At 31.2% G+C, this 26,986-nt stretch overlaps 2 protein-coding genes and 1 long non-coding RNA gene across 9 annotated transcripts in view; 2 read left to right on the forward strand and 1 right to left on the reverse strand.

The window, feature by feature from the left end:
• The window catches only part of LOC126733620 (disks large 1 tumor suppressor protein), an 825,690-nt gene that overhangs the window by 81,502 nt on the left and 717,202 nt on the right, over positions 1–26,986 (forward strand). The gene's annotated exons all lie outside the window — the stretch shown is intronic.
• On the reverse strand, positions 120–26,950 carry LOC126733749 (uncharacterized). The gene is made up of 6 exons (XM_050437141.1): positions 26,851–26,950; positions 17,993–18,164; positions 17,391–17,578; positions 14,526–14,706; positions 4,211–4,369; positions 120–423 (listed from the first exon to the last, which is right to left on the reverse strand). Exons 1-6 carry the CDS (start codon positions 26,890–26,892, stop codon positions 212–214), a joined length of 954 nt encoding a protein of 317 aa, XP_050293098.1. The 5' UTR covers positions 26,893–26,950; the 3' UTR covers positions 120–211.
• Positions 23,717–24,604, forward strand: LOC126733809 (uncharacterized). The gene is made up of 2 exons (XR_007659870.1): positions 23,717–24,111; positions 24,231–24,604. It is a non-coding gene; the product is annotated as an uncharacterized LOC126733809 (long non-coding RNA).

Genomic DNA, 26,986 nt, shown 5'->3' on the forward strand with positions numbered 1-26,986 from the left:
TCCTTTAAAAAAGTGTCTCAATCTTTGGATCGTCGGTTTACTTTCCAAAGACGGCAGTATTATTCAAAACTATTCTATTAAAAATAAAAAGGTGCCAAACTACAATCAACCAAACAAAGTTTGCATGAATTAATATAATTTATTTACAGCCATTATTGGAATTAAGGCAAACATTTACATGTCACTATATATTTCACTGATGGCCTTATTATCAGACTTTTTCCGTTTTATTCGATCCAGCATTACTTTTCAAATCGTCCTTTTTAACTGCTACTTTTGATTTGTTGATTTTTGATAAGGGTTCTACCGCTTCAACAGATACTGAATCGGATTGGTCATCGATATGTTCCTCAGCTATTCCAAAGTTTCCGTCAAGAGGTAAAATTGGAGTGGCGGATGGCAACTGACTGATATCAGAAATAACTAAAAAAAATGTTTTGGCATACCGAAAAATTTCTTCTATATAATATTTTGTTGCATTTAGCAATTACATTGACTTATCATTAATATGATATTAGTATTTTAATACTCTATGTGAATTTCTCGACACCTATGCAAAAAGTATAGTGCATGAATTTATGGATCACAGGGTAATGCGAATCTGCATAGACAGACAGGTAACAAGGACAGACAAAGAGCAGAGACAGAAATTTGCATGGCCATAAGCAAAATTGAAAATAGGAAATAACGGACAACCTGGAAAAATGTCCAGATTATTGCTGATCTCCATGTTAATAGGTGAAATCAGTGCAGGTGGTGCAATAAGACAGAAAGACATCATCGTTTTTCTCTGGATCTGTTCAGTGCAATAATAGTCCATCTCCTTAACAAGTACCCGAAACGAAATACCAAACTTTAAATGAAAACCAGAAGAAAAGTACAAAGACCTATATGCTAACAATGGTTTTAAAGCTACAATTATTTTTATTAATATCTCGCCAGGGCATTTGACAAAGTAACACTTCACATTCTATTACAAAAATTAAGTGAAATAGGAATAAGAGCAAATAGAACTAAACTAATTTATTTAAATAATGGCACTCAACAGGTAAAAAAATATAATTTTATTGCCAATAAAGAAATAGTAAACTACGGTGTGGCACGGACCACAGTCTCCAAATTTTTATTATTTTCTATTTATATTACTAAAACAATTTGCTGTGAAAAATTAAAAAAAAAAGTCTGTGATGGTCGAATTTGTCAAATGAGATTCTAGGGTAGTGCATCCAGCACAACTTTATTAAAACTTGTAATAACACAAGAATTTTTTATGAGGATAATAAGTAAAATGCTATAAGTTCCAACTTTAAATTCCTTCTTTCAATTTGTATGGCGAAAATAGGATACTACTACAAAATAGGCAATACAAATCAAAAGGATGTTTATTACTTCAATTTAATTAGTTATGATAATAACTATTAACAAATGAAGAGCCAGGGGGAATAAGGATGAAAGTCCATGAAACATAAAATCGAAATATCGATAAAATTAAGTAATGAAACCATTCTATATTTAGCGTAAAAACTATTCAATAAATAAATATGTACTATTGGGTAGTTCAACGGCGTTACTACCCGAAAAAAAAATTGTAAGGCTCTAGAACAATAAAAAACAAAAAATTCTAGCAGAGATCGCAAAAAACTGAGAAAGAAAGATGAGGGTCCAGTGACTTTCATCGATATTTCCTCTTATTATCAAGAACTTATACGGTTTTTCAATAAAAGCTCAATTTTACAAAATAAATCTTTATTGCTTGGTGACAAAATGGAGACTACGAAATGTGTGGCAGGCTGCAAATGTACTCCTGTGCCGATTCTCCACAAAATCTTGCAAGCTTAGTTAGATCTTTGAACTTAGCACCTGATAAAGGGAGTAGACCTGAAACAAACTGGATAAGGTAAAATCTCATCGGAAAATGCATACAAATTTATACCTTCATAAGAAATTCCAGGTAATTCAAACTCCCCCCTATTGTTTGGTACCAATGGTTTTCGGATGATATCAGCTGACTGCCACTCCCTGTTGAATGTTGTCCGGAAATACACAAGCCTTGGATTTTCCTTGGAAAATTTTATTTCCCTAATAACTCTAGTTGGAAAGGGACATTTTTTTTTGTAAAATGTATTTAGAAGCACTTCCCATTACCGGAAAAAGTGTTGTTGAACATTTTCAGTTTTAAAGGGAGATGGTTTATTCCGACTTGACTCGAAAGCCTCTATCCAGTCTTGCGGTATTTCTGCTCTATGCTTTTGATTCACTGCGGCGAAGTCCTTGTCGCACTCCATATATGAATGGCCTCGAATCGCAAATGTCATTTGAATAAAGTCCAAACGTTTCTGGAAATGTATAGTGCAAGTATCTAAAAATAGTCCAGTTTTTATTTTATCCTGGGCATGAGTCACAGAAAATGTTTAGTTTCCTCGTTTGCTGATTTAGATGATTGTACAACATATTATGCAATAACGAACAAACATCCAAGCTTCCCTTTTTGCCTATTACTTCTGGATACATATAGAAAATAGCTGGATTATCCGATAAAATGTAAATAATAAATGTGTAAATTGACAATTGACGGCAATAATACACGTCATTTGTGGAAATGTTTGGAACTGGCAAGTTCTTGGCATAATCGATGCATATTGATTCCATTTCCATTGTCTTTCTACTCTTATTCTTCGCAGCTGTTGTCCTTTTGTAAAAGGTATCTGCTTTCCTCAAATGAATATTTTTATCCAGTTGCAGTTTCTTCAGTTTTCTGAGAATTTCAGCAGTACTTTTTTCCGTCTTTGAGAGTTTTGAATGAAGATTTTGTATTTTGACGTTTATCCTGTCACAGAAAGAACAGGTATCTGAACGAGGGTACCGAAAACTAATGTTGAAGTTCTTGTTAAAAATTTCTCGATAGCTGTCGTAAGACAATTTCATATCATGATGTTTTTGTTTAAACAGTTTATGCATTTTTGCAACATTTAGGTTCTCCGATAGATACGTTTTCTTGGACTTACTTAATGTAAGTCCAAGAAAACATCTCTCAACCAAACTCTGTAATGGCTGCTACGGGATTTGAAAGACGAGATGTGCTGCTTTACACACGCAATTGTTTCCTTGGACAGAGCATGCTTTCTATTTCTGTGCTTACCGCTGTTGTCAACTGGAGAAACACCTGTCATTTTTAATGACCTTTGAATTGTTTGGACACGCCGCCCACTTATTCCGTGAATTGACAGGAACCCTTTGAAGCATATCTGATTGTCAGAAGTGACACCGTCTTGCCCCAAGACTCTAACTCTATATTTGTATGATGACTGATTAAACTTAGTGACTTTATTTTGCGGTTTACGGGTTCGTCGTCGCTGAATGGGCACTACGGAAATTAGTCCGGCAAGATACGAGTTCTGCTCATTATATGATGATAAAGAATTATTGAATTCACGCAAAATTATACGACGCGTTTCTTCGTTTACAACAGAAAAACATTTCAAATTCTTACACTTACAATCACTGCCAGTCTCATTAGATTTCAAGCGAAGTTCGTAGTTTCGTAGCATCACAAATACGTCCATCTTTCCTTCGTTTTTTCGTCAGAGCGCTAGGCAAACTATTCTCCATAACCTCAAAAATGCACGTGTTTACAATACTTATCAGTTATCACTCACAACAACACAGTCGCACTGATTTAAAAGTGATATTTTTATAATATTATGAAGTAATATTTTTAAAGGCGTCATTCAATCCATATGGGACTCAGCGTTTTTCCAAGTACGTCTAATTTTATTTCGATTATAACTTTGGACTGTCATCTTTGTTTCTTCTTATACTGCAACCCGAAAAAATAGAGGCTATAAGCATCGTTTTGCATTGAATACTTTATTTTTCGTTAAATGTGGACTTTCATCGTTCTTCCCCCTGACTCTTCAAATAAATTTACATAAAAAATAAATTGATTCAAAACTTCTTTTTTATGCTTTAAAAAGTCTTTCGGATACATGTCTATTAGTACTGTGATATGTGCGCCTATTTTGCCATAACAATTATGTATATGTATGTCATAGGTAATAAAGACAAATACTAAATTACTTAATCACAAAAACTTTGTGCGTATTTGAAAAAAAAACTAACTAACTAACCTTTTTGAGATCCTTGTACTATTCTTGTTGTCTATTTAAATTGCAATTTTTAAATCTAGAAAAATTGTGTGTTTTAAACATACCTGGGACAAAATGATGTTCTTCTCCGAAAACAGGATACTCGGCATGTTGAGGAATATCAACTGGGTAAATTGATGGATAAGTGTTCAACGCTTCAGAAAAACTACCTGTTGGATAACTCACTGGTAAACTTGGAAAGTCATAGATGGGTTTGAAAGGTGCTAAAATCAATCAAAATTCTTAAATCCGTAATCACAGTGCATTGATGTTTATATTAAAAAATATATACCGGGTGGTGCGTCGCCGAGCGGAACATAGGAAAACCCATGTAAATTTTAAGGGGGTCAATTATTGGCTTCCCTGTACATTTTATAGAAAAAATGTAAGATAACTTTTTGAAGAGACCAATCGGGCAAACCCTCGTGCAAAGTTTCAAAAAAATTTAATAAGCGAATCTTGAATTATTCAATTAAATGTAATTGCAAAATTAGCAAATTTTCTGGGATTTCCTATGTTCCGCTCGGCGACGCACCACCCGGTATAAGTTCATAATATAATAAACTTCGATGCATGGCATGAAGCGAAACGATACAACGTTGCTGCATCTTACACTCTTTTAATATAAAATTATTAAAAACACACTGAGAATATCGTGAAAAATAATCGGATTACTGATGAATGCGGTTCTATTGGCAACGTTGCCGACAGATTCAGGTTTTAGAGTAAAATAAGTCTCGGCGATTCCTTAAACAGGGGTCCGAGCCAATTTGAAATATCTGAAATATGACCGGCGCTTTCGCCAATTATTAAGAATTATTTCAAATTGCACCGAGGTGCGGATTTGTTGTGTTGAAATATGCGCCTTCACCAATTTATTAGTATTATAATTTCAAATTGTCCCAGGCATAGGTTTAAGGTTTCTTAGATTCACTCGCCTGGAATGTATATTATGAATGGAAATGTATATGTGATTTTATTAAATTTTGGTAGATAAGAACTTTTGTTTTTTGAGTGTTGAATGGGTATTTGGAAAGCGGTTTTGCTTTGTTTTATTTGGGTGGCATTTAGTGTTGTAGTAGGATGAATTTGTTTTTTAGTCCAGGGGCTATACCGGGTGGTGCGTCGCCAAGCGAAAAATAGGAAATCTCATGTAAATTTTAAGGGGCTCAATTTGGTTCATTGTTAAGGGTAAATGTACATTCATTGGTAAAACAAATATTTCTTAAAAAATTCCTATCATTATTTGCTCTTTCCATCATTTCAAAACAAAATGCCATTCTTCGCTCTTCATCTCCTTCCTGCAGCTCTTGATGTTTTTCGAATTTATACGAATAATATTTGTGTTTTTTTAATTTGCGCAATACCGTTGTATGATGTTTATTTACCTCTTGCCCAAGAACCCTCGTACTAACCATCTTATTTTCCTCCACACTCAGTAGAATATTAAGATCTCTGTTCTCCCGTTCTTCGGCTCTATTTTGATATCCTGAGTTGAACATTTACAATTATTTATTACGATACCTTTAGACTCGAACTTATTGACAATACGTTTAATAGTTGAAATGGACGGAATGGGCTTGGTGGGGAAATAAACTAAAAACATTTCAGATACTGCTCTAAAACTGTTTCCTGCATAATGCCACTTAATTATGGCTATTTTTTCATCGATTGAATAATTCATACTTGTTTTCAAATATCGACTGTCACTGATTCATTGACACTTTTCCTCACGTCAGTGACAATAATATTCATTTTACTGGTGCCCGTTTGGTTTTACCTGAACCGAAAATTTTGCAATTACATTTAATTGAATGTTAAGATTCGCTTATTAACATTTTTTGAAACTTTGCACAAGGGTTTGCCAGATTGGTCTCTTCAAAAAGTTATCTTACATTTTTTCTATAAAATGTACAGGGAAGCCAATAATTGACCCCCTTAAAATTTACATGGGTTTTCCTATGTTCCGCTCGGCGACGCACCACCCGGTATACAAGTTTAATGCAATCTGATGATATAATAAATAAAATTAATGCTTAAAAGAGAGTCATAAAATCTTGATTCTTGGTTCTAAGCTTTAATTCTTTATCTTTGTAATTTATCCAGTAGAAAAAGGCATAGCACTAATATTAAAGGGATTATTTTTAAATTGAATATTTTTTAATAAAGTTAGGAGAAGTAAAACGCTTTATCTTCTCCGCTTAGAGTTGGAAATATATAATTTATTCTACTCTACGACTAAAAAATTACACATAGTTTTTTTATTTTCAAATATCTACTCAGCGATTCGGAATTCTTGCAATTTTTGAAAGACATTGAGCCTTAAATTACACAAATTTGCATCAATTTAACCGATCTTGTATGTTTTACGATCCGAGACTCAAATATGCTCCTCGAATTTACGACACTGGGTACACGCGATTGTTGGTTTTTTCCTGCAACATATACTAAAAATATACACCAGTGTAGAGTTTGGTGTATGTTGTCTTATTTGGCACAATATAGAGGCTTCCAGAGTAATTCTCTTAAATATTCCATTGTGAGTACAAGCTGACATGCTATTTGTTGCACCTATATGTGGTGCTCCAGGCTTGTTGTTCTGGATGAAGGCTATTCATTTTGTTCTAACAAGTTAGTAATAATTGATTCTTTGCTCCTCCATACTATCGGTGAAATGGGCCTATTTTTTACATGCCTTAAAATATTTCATCCGTTTTATATTTCTTGACAGAATTTACAGATCATCAATGAAATATGTCGCTCTAAGTCGTCGACTCCAAATCAACAGAAGAGAAAATAGCATCTTTTATGCAGCTCAATATAGCTTCATTTATTACCCAGTACGAAAATATTCATTTTCATACCTTAGTTCAAAATGTGACGCAATTTTAAAATTATGCTTCAAAATATAGACTAAGAGTATTGGATCTGAAAAGGTGAACTTTCTAAATTCCCGTTTTCACTTTTATACCGGGCAGTCATCTTTGAAACATGTACCTAGACTTCAAATTTCAAACAAATATTGGAAAAAAATTAAAGACAAAATTAAATCGACTATTGTAGAAAAATTATAGTCTATAACATCGTGGGCTTAGAACTACAACTAGATATCTCAAAAAGTGACATTGTTGGGAATGTGAATTTTTATTAATGCCATATTTCTTGAAAAATTTTTATTTGCTGTTTTTTTTGTATTATTGGTTAATATTTTATTTGGTTGTGGAAAATGGATTGCTTTATGGAAACCAAACGTGATTCTCTTAAAATTTCTTTTACGTTCATTAATAAAGAAGTTATCCACTTGTGTTTTTGATATTCCAATTACCGATTTAATTAGTTATCTAGTTGTGAATAAAACATTTTTATGAAAATATTTATAAAATCATTTATTAACAAATTGATAAAATACATCTAAAATATTAATTATAACAACAAAAACAAACAACTTTAGCTAATCACTTTCAGATCCCTGGCAATTTTTAATTTTTTTTATATTTTTTTAGGCCATATTTGTGTGGAAAATTTTCATAAAATAACCTATATTCTATTCCAACTGCTGGAGGAGCCTGTTTGAATAGAGAATGCAAGTCGTCGTCATACTGTTTTTTGATATTGGTAAGACTGACGCATATAAAGGCTTGCGTTCTACTAATAAAAAAGCACCCTTGGTTCCTGTTCGTTTTGTACAATCATACTTCTACACTCTTCTTCTTCAAAGGACTCTTTAAACTTTATTATGTATGGATTTTCTTTAGAAAAGTGGAGCTAGCAGATTTTTTGCCAGCTAACTGGTTCACCCTTTAAGTCTTCTTTGCAGATTGTCATGTTACCACTCACGTAAGATTTTCAATCTATGAATTGATGATGCGACATTTCGTGGACAACGTAGGGTCTGTCACCTTTTCTTCTTGCACTGCGAGCAATTGTCTTCCATTCCGCTGGCCAATTCACTTTCACCCACTCGCTGCTGCTCTGTTGTTATTGCTGAATGCATGGAGTCATATTCCATTTCACTATGACCAACAACCATAAACTTTAAATCTATTGTATGCAAATAAAGTAATTCTTGTACTGCAGTCAAGCACATTTCTACTGTATATTTATTTAGATTTTGACCGCCATAACGGTCGCTAAAGCATGAAAATATCTGTATAAACTTCCTCTCTTGCCATCAATTTCAAAACAAGCAAAACAATCACCTTCATGTGAAGCCACATTGTAAGTCGTAAAATTGAAAGACTTGAAATGCTATTTATAAAATAGGGCATTATTTGTCGGATCAGTTGGTGCTAACAAAACTTGCTAAAGATCACAATTACAGCGTACAAATTGTTGCCTGCGACTGCATCCTGCGCTCGTTCCTTATCATTCTTTTTCTCCTGTCGTGCTTGATTTTTGGCTAAAAGGTGACTTATTGGTAGTTTTCTTTTAATTGATCTTTATTTGCCCCGACTTTGTAAGTCATATAAGTACGACATTGGTCTTTTTTTTTGGATGGTGAGATACTAAGTTATATTCTTCATTAAAAATTTTCCGGTATGTAGGTGGCTTAGCCAGTTCCAAATTCTATTCCATTCTTTCTTTGGTATACATTCCGTACAATTTATGTTAAGAGAGGGATCCAGATATTTCCTTTTTGAATGTGAACGACAATACAAATCCGGTTGTCGAATCACACTACTGGCAAAAATTGAATAATCTGCAGTCAAAGAGCGATATTAAATATTATTGAATTAACAAAACAAATTAATTTATTAGTTAATTAAAGAAGTTTCATTTACAGGTACGCGTAATAAGAAAAAAATATATTTCTAACCTAAATAATAAATATACGCATATTATGTAAAATCTATATTAAATTTTGTGACCCTGTATAATAGATTGTAGTCCTGTACTGAAATCTTATTAACTATAAACAATTACAGCTATAAAAACACTAAAAATTAAAACAATTGTTGATAGTCTCCCTACTTTTATTGTATTGGAATAAAAAATACCATAGACATAACCTCAAAAACTAAACGACACAATTATTTTTGTTAATTAAAGAAAAATACGGATTAAAAAACAAACCTGTGTGTTCACTTAAATTCCTAAGAGCTGCTGCAACTATTCTTTTGCTTCTGGAAATCATATGTTTTGCAAGACAATAACAAATTTCACGAGCACTATCAACAATTGCGTCTGCGCAGAAACGGACTATTTTAAAAATTATCTAGTTATTGCATTAAATAGAGCAGACATAGTGGATCGGTTGCCAGTTAATAACTCGTTTTCTTTAGAAATTCTATTCCTTATAAGCAATAATATAATAAAATATCTGCACTAAAAACATCGGTGTTATAAAATAGCCGAAAACCGTTTTGTAAATATTTATCTTTATAAACTACCCAAATATGAAATCTATTACAATTCCACATTAACAAAGTTTTTCTATTAACGTTTAGTTCTCGCGGAAAGCACACTCCATATAGGGTAAAGAAATAGTGTCATTATAAATCGTATGCCTCGGATAAAATATTATCTTCTGAATATAAAGCCCAATATGCTCTGCCATGCCTTGACTTATGTCGTTAATTTTAATTCAGTTGCTGGAGAAAAGCTGCTTATTGCTTTTAAGTTAAAAGGCCTGCGTCGAAAGGGTGACTATAGTTCATAAAAGGTTTATGTGGAGAAGATAAACGAACAGCAGTCGAGATAAAAAACTATGAAAAGTTTTTAAAAAAAGTTAATAAGAAAACAAAATTATGGACATATTAGATTTATATTCTTGATTGAAAGCAAACATTAAAAATAATTATTTAATAGTATATTTATTAAAAATAATACTAGATTTGCTAGGCTTTATAGTAGGCGAAAGTTTGCTTTACCTTTTGTTTAAAGTAAAATAATATTATGGGTTCTCACCCAACTGCATCGGGTATTCCTATTCTGTGCGGTTTTCAGGAAAATCGCTTGTCTACATAATATTTCTTTACAAAATCTTACAGAGAGAATCAGTTTCTTTTGTGTTGGAGCTTTTCATATTATCTAAAAGGGGCACTAATTGTTGCACTCTAGAAATGCTGCGTCTGTAGAGCATTACTTCTTTAATCACTTTAAAGAAAACATATATTGCATTCAGTGCATTCTGTCTATATAAAATAGCTTTTAAGACCAGTACAAACTGAAAGTAAAAACGAAGATTTAATGAAAGGATCAATTCTGGTAAAGAATTTTGGTATCAATAAATAAAAGAATGCTATACTTATCGGTTATACATATAAGACTATTGTTAAAATTTCATCTTAATTATAAAAGAATGTACAATAATTAAAAGCAAAAAACAAGAGGACTGTTTATATTTTTTAAATTTTCTGAAATGAATTTATTTTTTTTAAATAAAATACCACACTTTTAATTCTCGCAGGATTAAAGGCCAAAGTATTCATAAATATTTTTTGTCAGACATAGATCTAATTTAAGTCCTCGAGGAACACATCAATCTCTGTACTTAAACCTATAGCACTTTTGCCTATCTTGGCCAATGCTGTAGGGAGGGTTGTCTGGCTTTCGCAAGTCTATGGATTTTGCGCAATTTCAATTTTCAGGACGCCTTTACAATCAATAGTATCTTGCATGTAATGGAAAAGATTCTTCGCCGCTGATCTTCGGGAGTCAATGAATGTTTTAAATATTTCAGAGTTTTGAAACATTTAAAACATTTGTATCCATATTTTTTTAAAATAATGGTAACAGTTTCATAGTCCCTACCCAGTTCCTTTCCAACATTTTGATTTGATCGCGTTGAATCCACTTCTAGAGCACTACAAACATTTCTTACGGTCGTTCTTTCTCCCGAAACTGTTCCATAGAAGGTTCTTGTACTTTAGTGTAGTATGACACTCTTGAAGGCAACGGGATGTCTCAAAATTGGAAACCACATTTAAAATTGTAATTGCAAGGAATCGGTCCTATATCGTATTAAAGCAAATGACGTTAAAGTTAGGAACTAAAATAATTTTCAATGAATGTGAAAGTAATATCCATAACTTTTTAGGTATAAATACGTAAAAGTACATATTTTGGTTGTAAAACGCTTATATTGCCTAATTTCCACTGTTTTTAAATCTACTTCTTGGTTGCCGAAATATCTATGCACTTCGATACCACCAAAATTCATAGAGAAAGCCTTAAGGTAAAGAGAGAACGGAAATACTTAACCGATTCCTCGATTTTTCGTTTGCGCTTACTGGTAAGAGGTGAAATGCAATAGTACAGCTCGAACAACATTATTTTTAGGTAGACTTATTAGCTACATACTTAGTCTATTTACAATATTGCCAATGTACTTTTGTTTTTTGTAAGACATTTGCAGTACATTGGCAAAATACGCGGACCACCCATATAAAAATGACTTGAACTTGAATTCCCGCACTTGACTGACGGCACTTTAAAATCTGTTGGTATTCTTAATTTAATTTACAGAAAAAATTTACATTAAAGTACAGTAAAACTCTCAACATTTTCATACGAGCTATGTTGAGTATTGGTTTATTACAAGCTGTCAAAAAATACCTCCGTTGTTGAGCAGGCAGCCTCCCGGATTTGGATTTGTTCAATAACAAACTAATGTTACAAAAACTTTTAATCCTTACAAGATATATTGTGTTTTTTGATCATAAAAATTGGAAGTGGGAGACATTATTATGTTCTCGTTTTCTTTTTAACTCTTAACTTCCACAAGATGACTCAAAAAGAATTTTTACAGCTTCAAGTTTTCTAGCAGTGTTCAAGGTTTCTATCTAGAAAATCTAAAATGCTAATCTTAAATTAATTCGACTAAATCCATATTATATACTAATATTCGGTAGTTCTGAATTAGCCAGTTAATACTCCTCCGCCCAATAATGGAGTTTAATTTTGTCGAGAAGATGACCACTATAATGTAAAAGTCAAGAGAATATAAGCATCTTTACATCGAAGAGAAATTACCATAAATGTTATGCCATCAACTATTTCGTAAAAATAAGAAGCGATATTTTCAGAGGCTCTCATTAAAGAGCTCTTTTTAAGAGCGCTTAGGCTCTGATTCTTGTTCCTAAGAGATCCCAACAGAACCTCGAAGTGAATAATCACTAATTTTGAAGGCCTGTAACAGATAAATGTGAATTTAACTTTTACAGGCTTGATAAGTTGGTTCCGATCAATTCTAGATAAATTTCGTTGCGCGTCCTTACCAATACGCGCGATGTTTCTAAGATTTCATATAGTTCTGTGCATTCTGTCACCTGTCAATTCTAATTTAATGATTTTGGTTATTAATTGCTTTGATTCTTGATAAATACATATGAATTATTGGATCATCACTCGACTTTACTTATCGCAGTGTTTGTTCCGTTGGTTCCGTAAGAGTTTATTGAGTCATTGTGAATGCATCTTTATTTTAACAGTATAGTGACGTTGGCAAATCTTTGACAGCGTGGCAGAACTTTTCTTTTGGTTACCGGTGGTTAAGCGCCTGGGCTAGAGTTCATACGAAACGTACTAACTTTGTAATTCGTATCAAAAGATTCGTATTATTCGTACTAAAATTAAAGCCTATATCTATACAATACGCCGTGATATAAGTATTGTATAAATGTACAATATGCCCTACATACAGCATATTGTACAGTTATTTTGTCCAAATGTCTTTATATAATATGATGCCAATAGTACGAATATCATACATCCGAATTGCGATTACTGATATTATACAGTTTTCGAAGATGCCTATGTTTTGACGCTTAACATAGACGTAAACGTTATCTTAGCTGCTGCTTGACAGCTCCCCAAGAAGTGTTTTCGAAATAGGTAATACGTTTACCGCTAACCTAACGATAGCAAAAAGATTTATTTCGAAGAAATTCGTTCTCATTGTTTTCTTTGTGATTATTACTCCTTAAATTTTCTAACCTCATTTTTATTTAATATTAAACCAACTATAGACATTTTATTAATATTTGGTCTACAATATTATATCTAATTATTTGATTAGGTAGCGTTACCTTAAGTTACAATATGAGGATTTTGCAGCTCTAGAACCAGACAAAAATTATTGTGTATGATATTCTATTTGGCTGGATCAACATAAGGATTATTTGCTAGGATTAGAAGTATTTGGCCACATTCATCATTAAATCTGACTCTATTTCTCTTGAATTTTGTCAAAACACTGAAATTTAGATTTGGGTTGGTCGTATGGTCATTGTTATGCAAAATAAAATAAAAAAATCTTTTTACGGCTTTAGACAAAAGTCTAAATAAACTTGAATTACTAATTATTATTATTATTTGACAATAATGTAAGCAACATTAATGCGCATGGGTTTCGCTATGTTTATGGCTATGTCCATCGTCCGTAAGATATCTGAGGGTGTGGATAGAGATATACGATAAATAACACTTCAAATGTCATACATGTCAATTAGTGGTTACCGGTGTTAGTTTTTAATGGTTTCCAAAAATTTTCTAACTACTGAACCTAAACTCAGTCGGTAGAATTAGGACTGTTCGGTGTTGATTCGTTTGAGTCGACAGTACAGTGAGACTCGTATCATATTAATACCACTCGTCTCTAGCCTGGGCATATTGTGACCCGGTTTTGGGTATTTTGGAAGGTCCTTTTAGTGCTGCTACAGCCAAACACCGGCACAGGCACTATAGAAAAACCGTGTAATCAACAGGTACAATATACTATTTATTTTTATAACGCGCTTTTTAACCTTTTTTACACATTTGTCACTATTGGGAAACTTACTTACCAATAAGGTCCAGATAACTTAAATTTTTGTTTATTGTTAATATTTTTTTTGCATTATTTAAAAAAATATAACGTAGCAATTCTTTTTCAAATTTCTGACCCCAAAATAGACTTCACTTGGCCAAGAGGATTCATGCTTCAAAGATTATAAAGGGCACGATATAGACATCAAACTGTTACGCAGCAAGTTTTTCTAAATTTTTCAGGACTTTCACTTTAAACTTTTGTAGATACTCCTCATGTCTAGCTTCACTATTTGTAAACTATTAGATAAATAAATTTGAAATCATCTTATAATTTATTGATGTATGATGAATATACTTTATAAAATTTATAGAATTAAGGAGTTCTTAGAAAAACAAATCCTAAGGTCTCACCTGTTTTAGAATCACCTAAAATTTTGCTTTAACTATATCGATAAGAAATAAAAAAATATTTTAGGTACGTGTTAGGTAAAGAAGCTGAAACTCTTTCTAATGTTTGCTTTAATTCCCTGAAAAATCTTGTTGCAAATAATTAGGTTTAAGTAGGTATTATGCGATTTTAATAAATTACTATTGTATGTATTTATATAGCAATAATAAGTGATATCAAACCTGACAAAACTGGATAGCTGTAAAAATGATGATCGCTGGCAAAACTGCCCTCTGGAATTTCTAAGGATTCAACCTTAGGCGCAGAAGCTGGAATAAATATTCCTGGATGATGTTTAGATCCAATAGAATTTTGAAATGGATGATAATCTTCAGTATTACGTGGAAGATCCAAAACTCTTACCTAAATAAGAAAATAAATAGTAAATATGATACGTATACCAGATATTTCATTATAAAAAAATTGAAAATCACAATTACCAAAATAGGTTATTTTTCTTTAGGTCCAGACGTGTAATCCAATTTTATAACGAAGGTACAAGCGTATGTGTTACACTTGACTTGAACGAGAGTTCTAACTTATAATGACGCATAAGATCAATTTGTAGCAAATGACCCATAGCGTTATAGCGGACACGTTAAGGCACGTGGCTTCAGAAGCATTTTTAGTTTTTAATCAAGTAAATTGTTCTAAACGTAACCAGAGCTGGGTTATGATTTAATAAGTTTCGGTTTTGTGTATTATATAAAATTGTTACTAAAATACATTTCATAATCCTGGATTTATTATTTTCTAATATGCGACATAGTAAAGTCAATTTTAATAATTTGATATATGAGTAAAACCGTAATATATGACCCAAACGTAAGAGGTATTAAAAAGAGTTTTATTTTTATATTTGTCTGCTATTACTTCTATTTACTAAGCTATAGTTTTTATACTTGGTTATTCAACGGAATCGTAAAGATCATAAATTATGATGTTAGTATGTTTATTTGTTGTTTTTCAATTACATGTAGGTAAGTACCTTTCTGATTATTTTACTCCACTTGAGTTAATTAGCATGCTTTCAAAAAATTGAAAACATAGGCCATACGATGTAAAATACTGGCTACGACTGAATAAACAATAATGACTGGAATGACATAATGATGCACCACACATATTTATGGGTACTTGACGTCATAGCACTTTAGTGGTATAGTAACTATAAATCTTCCTTTAATTATTAAGGGTGTTCCGAAACAATTCCGGCAAACTTAACGAATTCTAGAGGACATCAAAACAAATATTTTTATTTATTATCGTGACGGCAATAATTACTATGCTGCGCCTTAATTACTACTAATTATTCACACCTCATAACCATTTCTAATCACAAATAGATGTTTCGTAGAGTATACTTATCATTCCTAAACACTAAAGAAAAAATTGAAAAGTCTTGGAGTTTATTCGTCTTTATGTTATATTATTTCGTCCCATATTCAACTAAATCTAAAAAATTGTAAATCAAATTTGTCACATACTTAGAAAACACTGGTAGTAAAAATATAAATAAGCAGATTTGTTATATTATAATTATAGAACATTAAGAACTAATGCGAATACAACGCTTATATAATAATTGAATGACATTAATAATACTAAATATCGCTCAACAATATAAATTTCGCAAAACTAGGAAAGTAGAATAGTTCAGTTTAGCAAGATTCATAGTTGACAGACGATATAGAAATATTACACAAGTAAAAACTTTGTTACACTATTATATAATAATTATTATTATCCTATTCTCTGGCCGAGATTATTTCCTGTTTTTACCAAAACCTTTTTTTAATTGCCAATAGTGCTTTGTGCATAGTACAGCATGAAGTCTATTACTTCTGTTAAAATGATTATGAGAATGGTTCTGCTACTTTCGCATTGTATTTGTTGCTTGGAATTGATTATTATTGGGAATTGCCACATCAATCACTATTCATGTTTATTTTTAGGTATTTCTTTTAATCGAATTTTATTTTTGTATAAAACTATGGTATATCTGGTCTATTGTGACCTGTTCTATATAGTATATAGAACAGCTCATCCTTCTCACCGCCGATCTCGCTGTCATGTGCAAACAGCGCAAGTGAAATCGGTAAAGTGGAAAACATTTAATACTAGATGGCGCCATAAGCACCATGTCATCTGTTACATTTATTGACTAATCCATGGATTTGGAGTGAAAACTGTCGATTTGCTCACCTGAACCCTGAACCTTAAACTCTCGTCTTCAAAGCGAATAAATCTTTTGGCTATTAAAGATGTTAGCTTCCTACTATTTTCCACAATACGGGAGGAGCGGCCATAATATGGACTTTTAATAATTAATTTTAAACCTGAAAGCCTTGTTGTATCAATTTTATGTTGAATCGTTGAATTCTATACAACATTTACGGTAACCTTATGTTTTTTTTACTGAGGCAAATATGAGAGCTACAGTTAATTTTGCATGACACGCTAATTAAAGACATTGGAGACTTGGAGAGGTAATAAGTTCAAAGAACACTTGAGTGGGCAGTTTTTCTTTCATCTAATCTATTTATAATCAATGTGAGCCTTAATAGAAGAAAGGTGCTCTGCATTTGAAGAAAGTTGACAACGTAAATAGAACTTAATCTTGACTTAGGAGACCAACACCGTAGGGTTTTGTACTCTATCTCATAAATAGGGCTTTCTTATTTTACACCACATTGCTTCTTATCGTTTTTAATCAGTTTTATTGTATTTGATATACGATCTACTTCTGCTATGCTACCATTATTATTATTCATATTTATATTACATATCATACGTTTCAGGGGACCACTGGACAAGAGTAGTAAACGGTTTGGAACAAAAGAAACGGTCAAAGTATTATCGCGTGTTGACTTGTTGAAGTAAGACCAGAAAGTAGGATCCGTCCCTTTTAAATTATTCGATCAAATAAACCGCATCTATCAAGCACATACCTCAGTATGATTTAAGGTTATGAAGTTTGGTTTAACGTCTGTAACTCACAGATTGAAGGGTGTTTAAATTTAATTTTGGGCGCCTATAATACATACCTTAAATTCATTACCATGAAATAGAGGTGTTTCTACTGATCCAGATTTTGATAAATTGAGATTTTCTGCTAGCTTCTCTATTTTAGGTTTATCTGTCAAGCCAAATGTAAAATTAGCTTCAATAGTGCGTGCCTCAGGTCCGTTTGTCTTGAGGTTATCCTTTGAAGGCTGTGTATTATTTTTTAAGGCTAAAAAAATACGACCTTATTATTATTAAAAAATCGACTTTTGTATGGTGGTAGATGTTTTTTATTTTTTCCTCATCGAAGAATTGAAGATTCTGCATACACCACAATGAACTTTTCAATACTTATATTAAAGGAATTTCTATAACTCGTGTTTTAAATCTAATGTAAAATTATATCTATAGTTTCTTAACTTATATCTCAAAAGATAAATTGAGTGAGCTTGATGTTTGCATCTATAAATCTGTAACAAAATAATAATTGTATAAAGTAATTAATTTGATAGGTTACATGATATACGTCTTTTAAAGATATTTTTTTAACCTGTTATTTTTGTTTTGTATTGAAATATAAATTAGACAAATAATAATAATATTTTGTATTTGAGATAAACATAAATATATACAAATTTTTTACCTTCATTTTTTACTGGTTCATTTTCAACACTCGTATTGTTCTCCGTTGCTTTGCTTTTATTGACATCTAAAGCATTGGAACTAGGATCGCTTTCAGCAAATATTTCCTTTTTTGCTCGTTTAATATGCAATATTGGCGTTCCAGAGGCTTGAAGAGCAACAAGGAGAATGCACTAAAAAATAATTTGTTTCTATTTATAAACTGTTTCTAGAGAGGCAGCATTAGTGTCAATTTAAAATTCTTTGTTATTTTTTTTTAAATTTAAAAGTGGTCGTTGGTTCTGGTAAAACTAAAAAGCAGAGAATAATATATAAATCTTGATATTAGCCTTGAATATTAATTACAAGGCAGATTTTAAAGAAATAAAAAATTAATTGAGGAACCATTGTTGGCCAAGATCCGAAATAAATAAATTAAAATAGATTTACATATGTGTCTAATACATATAACATAGTATTTTTCTTGTATAATTTTTACTTCTTTAGTTTTTCATTGCTACATAAGTGGTTGGACATCAGATTTCTATCAATTTCAGTTTTTTTTAGTGTTTTGGTAGCACTGGGTTAACAAGATTTTTTGTTTTTCTTCTTTCTCATGCTCAAATGTTTCTACATTTCTTTCAACTGTTGTCACTTTAAATGATGTTTATGTTTTTAAATAATCTCAGGTTTTTTCGGAAAACTCTTTTGGTTTTGTGATGGATTTGGTCAATTTGGAAGCCTACCCTCATACCTTTGCAATGTCCACAAACCTTTTTGCACACCACAAAGTAGTAACGTGGAGGCTTTCTTTGAAAATAAATATATTGAAAACTAGGTTCTGTTCATCCTAACTTTATTAAGCTATTAAATTAATTTTTTATGAGAAATCTAATAATTTCCTTTCATCTTTCCTTATAATATATAATACTCCACCTTCAAGATTATTTCAAATTCAACTTTGTTTGCCTTAATAAAAACACCCATTTTAGACAAAAATACGTTTTTTATCCTATTTTACCAAATAGATCAAATACAAAAAAACTTTTATATCTAAAAGCTGTTTTATTCAAATAAATTACAGACTTAGACTGTCACAAATATATTAAATTGGAATAATTTGCCAGTAAAGTCAATTATTAATTATTATAAAATAATAGAATGATAATTCGGGTAAATTATATATTCGGTGGTTAATCGACCAAATTTTTAGCTGAAATATTTACATTTGATTAAAATAAACATGCATTAATTTAAAATGTGTAAAAATATATTTAATATACAGTTATTTGAGGCTTTACACTTCTATTCCCATGATATATAAATGTTTAAACCTTTAACATAATTATTGACCTTATTCATTGAATTTTTACCCCAATTTGACTCATTTTAATAAAATGAAGAAACTGTTTTTTGCAGAAAGAAACATAGCAAATAATTACTAAGTAAGCTCTAGTGAAACTATGGTAAATACATTAGTGTTACTGTATTATTGGTCTGGGGGACTTAAAAACTATCGCAACGTAATGAAACATTTATCTGATCAGCCATAAACATTCTATGGAATTTAATGACTGAAATTGTCGCTTTAGTCTAAAAGATCTGAATTTTTTGCAAAAACTTAATTATGGAATGGAGCCTTCCAACTGAATCAAAATGGAAAATAGCAAAATTGTTTACAGTATTAAGTATTTGATCATGACGATGATGCCATGATCAGAATTGCAGTGCCCTCAGAATTCTTGCCAGAAGTTGAGAAGCGTATAGGAGAGCAAATTCCTGAAAAAATACCAAATATGTGGCAACAGAATACAGGGATTTTAAGTCACGATAACGCATCATCTAACAAGGCTAGCTAATATTGTTTTAATTTTAAAGCAGACGAAAACATGTTTATCTAATTTTAGGTCAAATATTGATTTTCAATAATATTTTGAAAACTGCCAAGAAAAATTACTCTCAATTAATATTGTTAGACTCAATAAAAAAAGCCTTTAATTGACTATGCGTGTATGAAGACGAGGTTCCTAGAAACTCAGCAGCCGAGAAATTTAAAATATTGGATACTGGTGTTTCTAACAACTTATACCCTGAAAGGAGTCCACCCTGAATATGTTGAAAAATAAATTGTTTAGTCAAAAACAACCGAACACGTCAAATTTAATATTCAGGGGATATTTATTGACAGAAATGGCGTCTGACGTCACCCTCTCATCCCCCGAGCGTACATGTCAATTTTTTTAAATGAGAATAGGTGTCGAGTGATGCCTTGAATTAATACTTGACGCAATTTTATCTTCTACATAGCCCCATTAATTTTTTTATTTTATCAATTTTTTTCTCGAGAAATATGAATAAATGTGTATCAAAAAATAAACCTTGTTTTAAATGAAAAAAATCAAAAGTATCTAACAACTAATTTAGTAAATATTGAAAATGATCACCGTTGACCCCTATACAAAAATACAATTGTTGTTGAAAACGACTACGCACAATAGCGAACATTTCGGACGTTATTAACTAACATTCGTTAACAATTCTATTTCGAAGATCTTGAAGGGAGTTTTTTGGAGGCTTTATGGCAAAGACTTTGATTTATAAATGACGCCATAAAAAAATACAAATGAGTAAGATCTGGAGATCTGCCAGGCCATTCTACGGTATTTCTCCGGCCAAGAAATACGTCGTTCAAAAAATGTGCTGTTGAAGTAACTTAGGTATTATGGGATTGGTGGCGTCCTAAAGAAGTTCCAAGTAATTTGCAGCATTAAGATTATTATTAATAAAAAAAGGTAAAACAATATGATCTCCCAGCATACCAGCCGATACATTAAGTTTTTGAGATCGCTGCGTATGTATGTTTCGTAATAAATAAGGATTAGTGTCGCCGCTTCAATATAAACAGAGGTACCTATTGAATTCATCATGCAAATAAAAGGAGCTTTCAGCCGAGAGACATTGTTCAGAAAATTTTCTCACGATTCAGCATATCACTAAAGTACTCAAAAAATTATACACGATGATCAAGATCATCTTCATTTACCTCATGTCACAGATTACCTAAACAATTTAATTGGTTTGGTATGTATTATGTGAGCCAAATTTGCACAATTTCTTAAGTGGGTGCCTTAAAATAAAAGTTATTAAAGATCTATTTTGTTTTCTTTTATGGTCTTTATTAAATCGTCTTTTCAGCTTCTTTCTTCAAATAGTCTTGTACGTGACTTTCTATTTATTGTTAATTATTTATGTCTACGTTCTTGTTCCTCCTAGTCTCCTTTTTTCCAGTTTCTTATTTGCTTTTTTGTATTTGTTGGTCTCTCTCTTAACCTGATTTCTAGTTAAATGTATCTTAATATTAATTTGTATGTATTATGTATTATGTAAAATATTAATTTATAACCTAGTTTTCCAAACATGAAAAATGGCACTCTTTAATGAAATAGCAAGTTCTCTAAAATGCCTTGCCATATTTCCATAACATCATAAGAACTTTCAAATTGTCAGGTAATTTATTTAAGTTTAATCATTTTAGAGAGTTTTTTCCTATTTAGCTTCAACAATTAATTTCATTTATAGCAGCTACCCGTAAAAATCAAAGATCAACATCCGTTCAGCTAGTTAAGATATAAAGAGCATACTCTGAAAGATGTCTGGCATCGTTATATTTAAAATTAAAATTATACGAAATATAAAGGGGAAAAGTGATGGGTTTATGATATGAACGTGGCAGTTAAATTCAATAACATCATTGTAAATGTTTCCTCGCATGAAACGCATATTGTGTTTATGATGTTTTTTTTTTAAATAATGTGATGATTTTTAAAACAAAGCAGGTATAGTATACGATTTTGAGCTGTTTACGTAAAAACAAATTAAATCGGCAACTTTGACGAGGTTTTTATTTATTTAGCAATTAAACGCCTCTGCCCTAATGTATAATAAAAATAAATAAACTCTGAAAAATATTTGTTTGGAATAGAATTTTTCACTGGTTAGACCTATTAGTGTATATAATTTTTGGGAAAGGATTATTTATATATTTTTACACTTTGGTATAATACTAAAGTATTCTTGCTTAACAGTATTTGTAGAATATTATATCCAGTAAATGTTTTTCCAAACATGTATTCCTTCTTAGATATTGAATAATTCCTCAGACTAATTTCAGATCGTTTTTTGACATTTCGAGAATGTAATAATTCTTGGATTTCTTACAATGTTAGCCCTACAAATGAACATTTGATTTGGTCAATTTTAACTGAATAAGTAGCATTTATAATAAAAAAAGTTTTAGATGAATTCCTATTGTTGCTAATATTTTATAATATGACTTTCTCCATACATATAAAATTTTAATATAAAACCGATGCTGAATAGTATACTATGAAATTCGTTAAATATAAAGACCTTAAGGAACAAATTAAAACGCAATGGTATATATAAAATTTGCTAACAATTCCCGTAATTGTTTCGTTAATAGGATTAATACCAAAAGAACTACCAGAAGCCTCTTAAGAACTAATAATAAGAGAGCATATCTTTAAGACAATTCCCATAAAATTATGTTTTTATCCTGATTTGGAATAAGTGAATGTTTCTCTCAATGGTTACCATCAACCTATAAGGTGACAAATAACGATAAGTAAAGAAGTATAGGTAAATGTTCCTAATTTTTCTCAATATCGAAAGGTGCTAAATTTTTAAACATATTTAACTACAGCTCCAGACAAAATAAACTTGCTGTGTATCTTTTTTTGAATTGAGGAATGTGTGACAAACTATCGTTCTAAGTTAACTTAAGGCTTTGCCTACACATTTGTTCTATATTAGTGCATAATTATTTTTAGAAGAAATATGACCTTAAATCTATAACGACACCTTTCCTTATATTTAATCCAATCTGAATAAATCTTTAATACAATATTTCACTTGAGGTATGATAGATTTTTTTTACAAACCTGAGCTGAGGTTTTATTTATCGACCTCTGAGCTTTATTTTTTTATTGAAATTAAAGAAAACGAAAAATCTATTTATTGAATAAAAAGAACTAATTTTTACCAACGTTTCAGTAGTAGTAAATCTACTACTGTTATCAAGATAAATAAAATAAATTAAATATATCTACATATAAGGTTGCATTAACTATGATCTTATTTCAATTATATATTTTACCATGAACTAGAGACTCTGTAGATTGTAAGTTATATCATAAAATATGTTAGAACTTTTAGCATATAAAGATACTACCCAACTTCATTTTATGTAGAAAAATTAACATGGATTAACTGTTAGAACTTAATCAAAAGTTAAAACTTGTTTTGAAATAGCAAAAGTCAGCATCTTAAGTAGGCCGCACACCTACGATACAAATGTTGCGCCACAAATGCTTTTCCACAAATGTATCGAACAGTATTTAACGCGCGCGTGTTATTTAATTTGGATCCACACACCTAAGATGCATTTGCTACCAAACGGCATTTGAAGCCACACCGCATTTGTTTACTCCCCGGATAATCAGCCTGTCCGATATTTGTTGCGGCGTGTCGTGTCACGTTTTGAAATAAAAATGAAGGACGATATTACACAAATCATTTTATTTATTCAGGAAGTAGAGAAATTTTATATGACCACACTTTGCAGGGAACATTCTATAGTAAGCTTGAAATTCATCATCATGATTTAATAATTGCTTTAATACTTCAAAATTTCCCTTTTTGAAACAACCATTATTATAGGGATGAACCCAGTAACGACGTTTTCTTCGGTTTTGACTTAATAATTGCCACATCATAAAATCATCGTCATCAGAAGACGAGGAAATGGCTACAAATGCGGAACAGAACTAAGTCCTGATGTGCGTGCTTGTACTGCATTTGTGGCAAATGTACAAAATGTTGAACGAAATTATGTCGAAAGACAAATGTGGCGCCACATTTGTAACATAGGTGTGCGGCCGGCTTTATAAAGTATGATAATAATTTTGAAATTGATATATGCCTTGATTGACATTTAAATGATAATATTTAAGGCAATTTTAATTTAAAATTATGTTCGTCAACACTCAGTAATCATCTTTTGGTTTGATTAAAAATACTTTACAGTATCCCAATATCAAAAAATACTTGATCAAGATATAGGTAGGGACATTTAAATTTGTAGCAGAGTAATAAGTTACTTTTTTATAAATTATACCTCGCACTTTTGGCATACTTTACACATAATAGATAAAATACAAAATGAAGGCAATTGATTTTAGGGACTCGTTTTCAATATGGCTGACCGTCGGGCGGCACCGACTTAATCACTCACGTTTTCGTTATAAAGCCAGATAACCAATATTTGAAGTTTGAACGGCAGTGGCGGTTCGTGGATTTTTAATATAGGGGGGATGCAAGTAAGTAATTGAAATGAAGGATAAAAAAAGGGCGGCATAGACGATCCTCCTGAGGCTAAAAGAAGTAATTCTCATCATTCATTATCAACCTGGGTTAACCGTTTACTGACAGTACATCTGCATACAAAAAAGAGATTATAACGTGAGTGATCATTGATGCTGAATTTTTTATGCTGTTGTAATTTAATAAAAAAACATTTCTAGATTATAAATAAAAAAAGCTAGTTAAAAAAATAGTAACTATTCAAGATTAGGATTGAAGAAAACCACCTATTTTTAAATTATATGCGTAGTATGTTATATTCGTTTGGATTTGGGATTCAGCATGTCGCGTCATCTGAAAAATCTTTTTAATTTTTTTTTATTGCATAATAACAGCCCTATTCATGCGCCGAGGGTTGTTTGTATTAGCATTTCTGGGCGTTGCTTTCCGAAGATGTTTTCGGTCGCGCGACTAGGGAACGGGTACTACTTTAAAAAAAAAAAATTATTGAATCGTATTTAATTTGTGTTGAAGTGGTTTTCTGAAGATTTTCTACAGGTTAGTAAATTTAAAACTTATTAGTTTGTTTTTTTTTATTGGCAATGTGTATATTTATTTTTCATATATATTTTTATTAATGTTTATAAATTTAATATTTTGCGTGAATAGGAGGAAATAACTTGCATGTATTTATCTAAAATTGTTTCATGCTGAAGAGAAAATTAATATTTAAAGTGATCGTCTGAGATAATTTATTTACTGAATTTTAGGTATACTTTCGAAATTAGTTTTTTTTTTATTTGTGTGTTTCAAAAGTAAGCTAGAGCCTTGTTGAATCTAACTAACACTTCGACCCTGACTGGGTGAATATTCAGACGTAGATCATACCACAGATAAATAAATATAGGTTTCGCGAATTTGTCCGTTTATCTGTGATAATACCTAGAATATTGACTCAACTATTCAACTCATAGCTGGGTAGCCTCCCGTATGGGACCTCAGTACCTTCTAGTGATGGCTGGATAACTAACCCAACTCTCTTCAGTTTTAAATGGATAGTATGTATGGGGAATTAGAAAGGAACAGTAAATAAATTATCTTTATTTTTTTGTTGTAACCGAAGGAAGAACTTATTACTCAGCATGATTCGATTTTTAGGGAATTGAGATCGAGGGTTTCTCTGCCGTGCTCTTTCCCCTCGTGAATTCCAGGCTGAGTACGGCATTTTTTTTTCATAAATAAACTAAGTAGGTGTATTATCAAGACTGCATTTTCTTTAATACCATCCTAATAATTCAAATTTCCCTAATTTTGTCTTGTCAAGCGCATCCGAGATAAGTAAAAGAGAGAGTGATTCTGTTACAAAACACAACGTAGGGAGGATATTGGTTTCTTATTTATTTATTTTTTTTTCGTTCGATCTTTTCTTATTTATTAAACAAAAAAACTTATCTCATCCATTCTTTATGGACAAACCTGGGTTTGTTATACTACAGGATGTAAAAAGGTAAATATTTTGATACGTACAAAAGCTTTTTGCAATTTTAATTGATGGACTAATTGACTAAATTATCAAGGATTAAAAAGATTAGGTGGTTTTGAAAATATCAGGTATTGTTACCATGCTATGCAGAGACATACAATTGATAAACATAAATATTTTATTATTTCTGGGCAATTGATAAATAACTAAGTTAATCTGATCTTGTATCTCTTGCTGTACTCCTATCGATTTGAATACTATACTATAAAATAATTTCCAGTAGCTAATATATAGAGTATATATAGTTAATATACGTTAGAGTATATATAGTTAATATAGTTAGTATAGCTAATATACAGAGTGTTGCAGATATTTTCAGAGCATATTATTAAAGTTAAAATAGGACTTTTTTCCCATAATATATATTATATAAAAATCTTGCAACAGGTATCCATATAGTTACCCATGAAACAATGTAAAATTTTCGTTCCTTACATTTTTTTGATCCAATTAACCGTTTTTGAGAAAATCATGGTAAACGAAAGGAGCATTATTAAACCCGATTAAGCTATCAAATTATAAAAAAACGAAGTGGGCCATAACTGCTTCAATTTTTGTTAAATCGAATTAATTGTAGCAAAAAAATGCAAGAAACGATAATTTTAGATTTTTTTATTGCTAGATTTAAGAATTCTTGTCGGAAACCTAAAATATTAGGGTAAGCCGTCCTGAATCTAGGTGTACACCATTTTTTGGATAAAAAATTGCAAAAGCACTTAAAAAACCCAAAAAAAAGACTTGCAAATTTTTAAAAGATTTTATGCATAACTCTAATCACTTCCAAATAATTACTGTATTAAAAATGTTTTCTTACATTATATAATAATAAATGTACAGCTTGCGACTGGATTAATTATAGCTATATTTCAGAATACATATACATATATGTATATGAAATGAATATATATGAAAATATCCAATGCTATAAGAAAATATACAAGAAAACATCTGCTTACCACTATTAGAAGCTTCATCTTAACAAACACCACTAAGGACATTTACAAAAAAAATCTAACGTCTTCTTATGGTAGGTATGTGAATGTTCACCCAAAGAACGTTAAGAAGAAGGTCACGAGAATTTTGCATTATTTG

Source organism: Anthonomus grandis, chromosome 1 (assembly GCF_022605725.1).
Source record: "Anthonomus grandis grandis chromosome 1, icAntGran1.3, whole genome shotgun sequence".
In the NCBI taxonomy this organism is placed as follows: domain Eukaryota; kingdom Metazoa; phylum Arthropoda; class Insecta; order Coleoptera; family Curculionidae; genus Anthonomus; species Anthonomus grandis.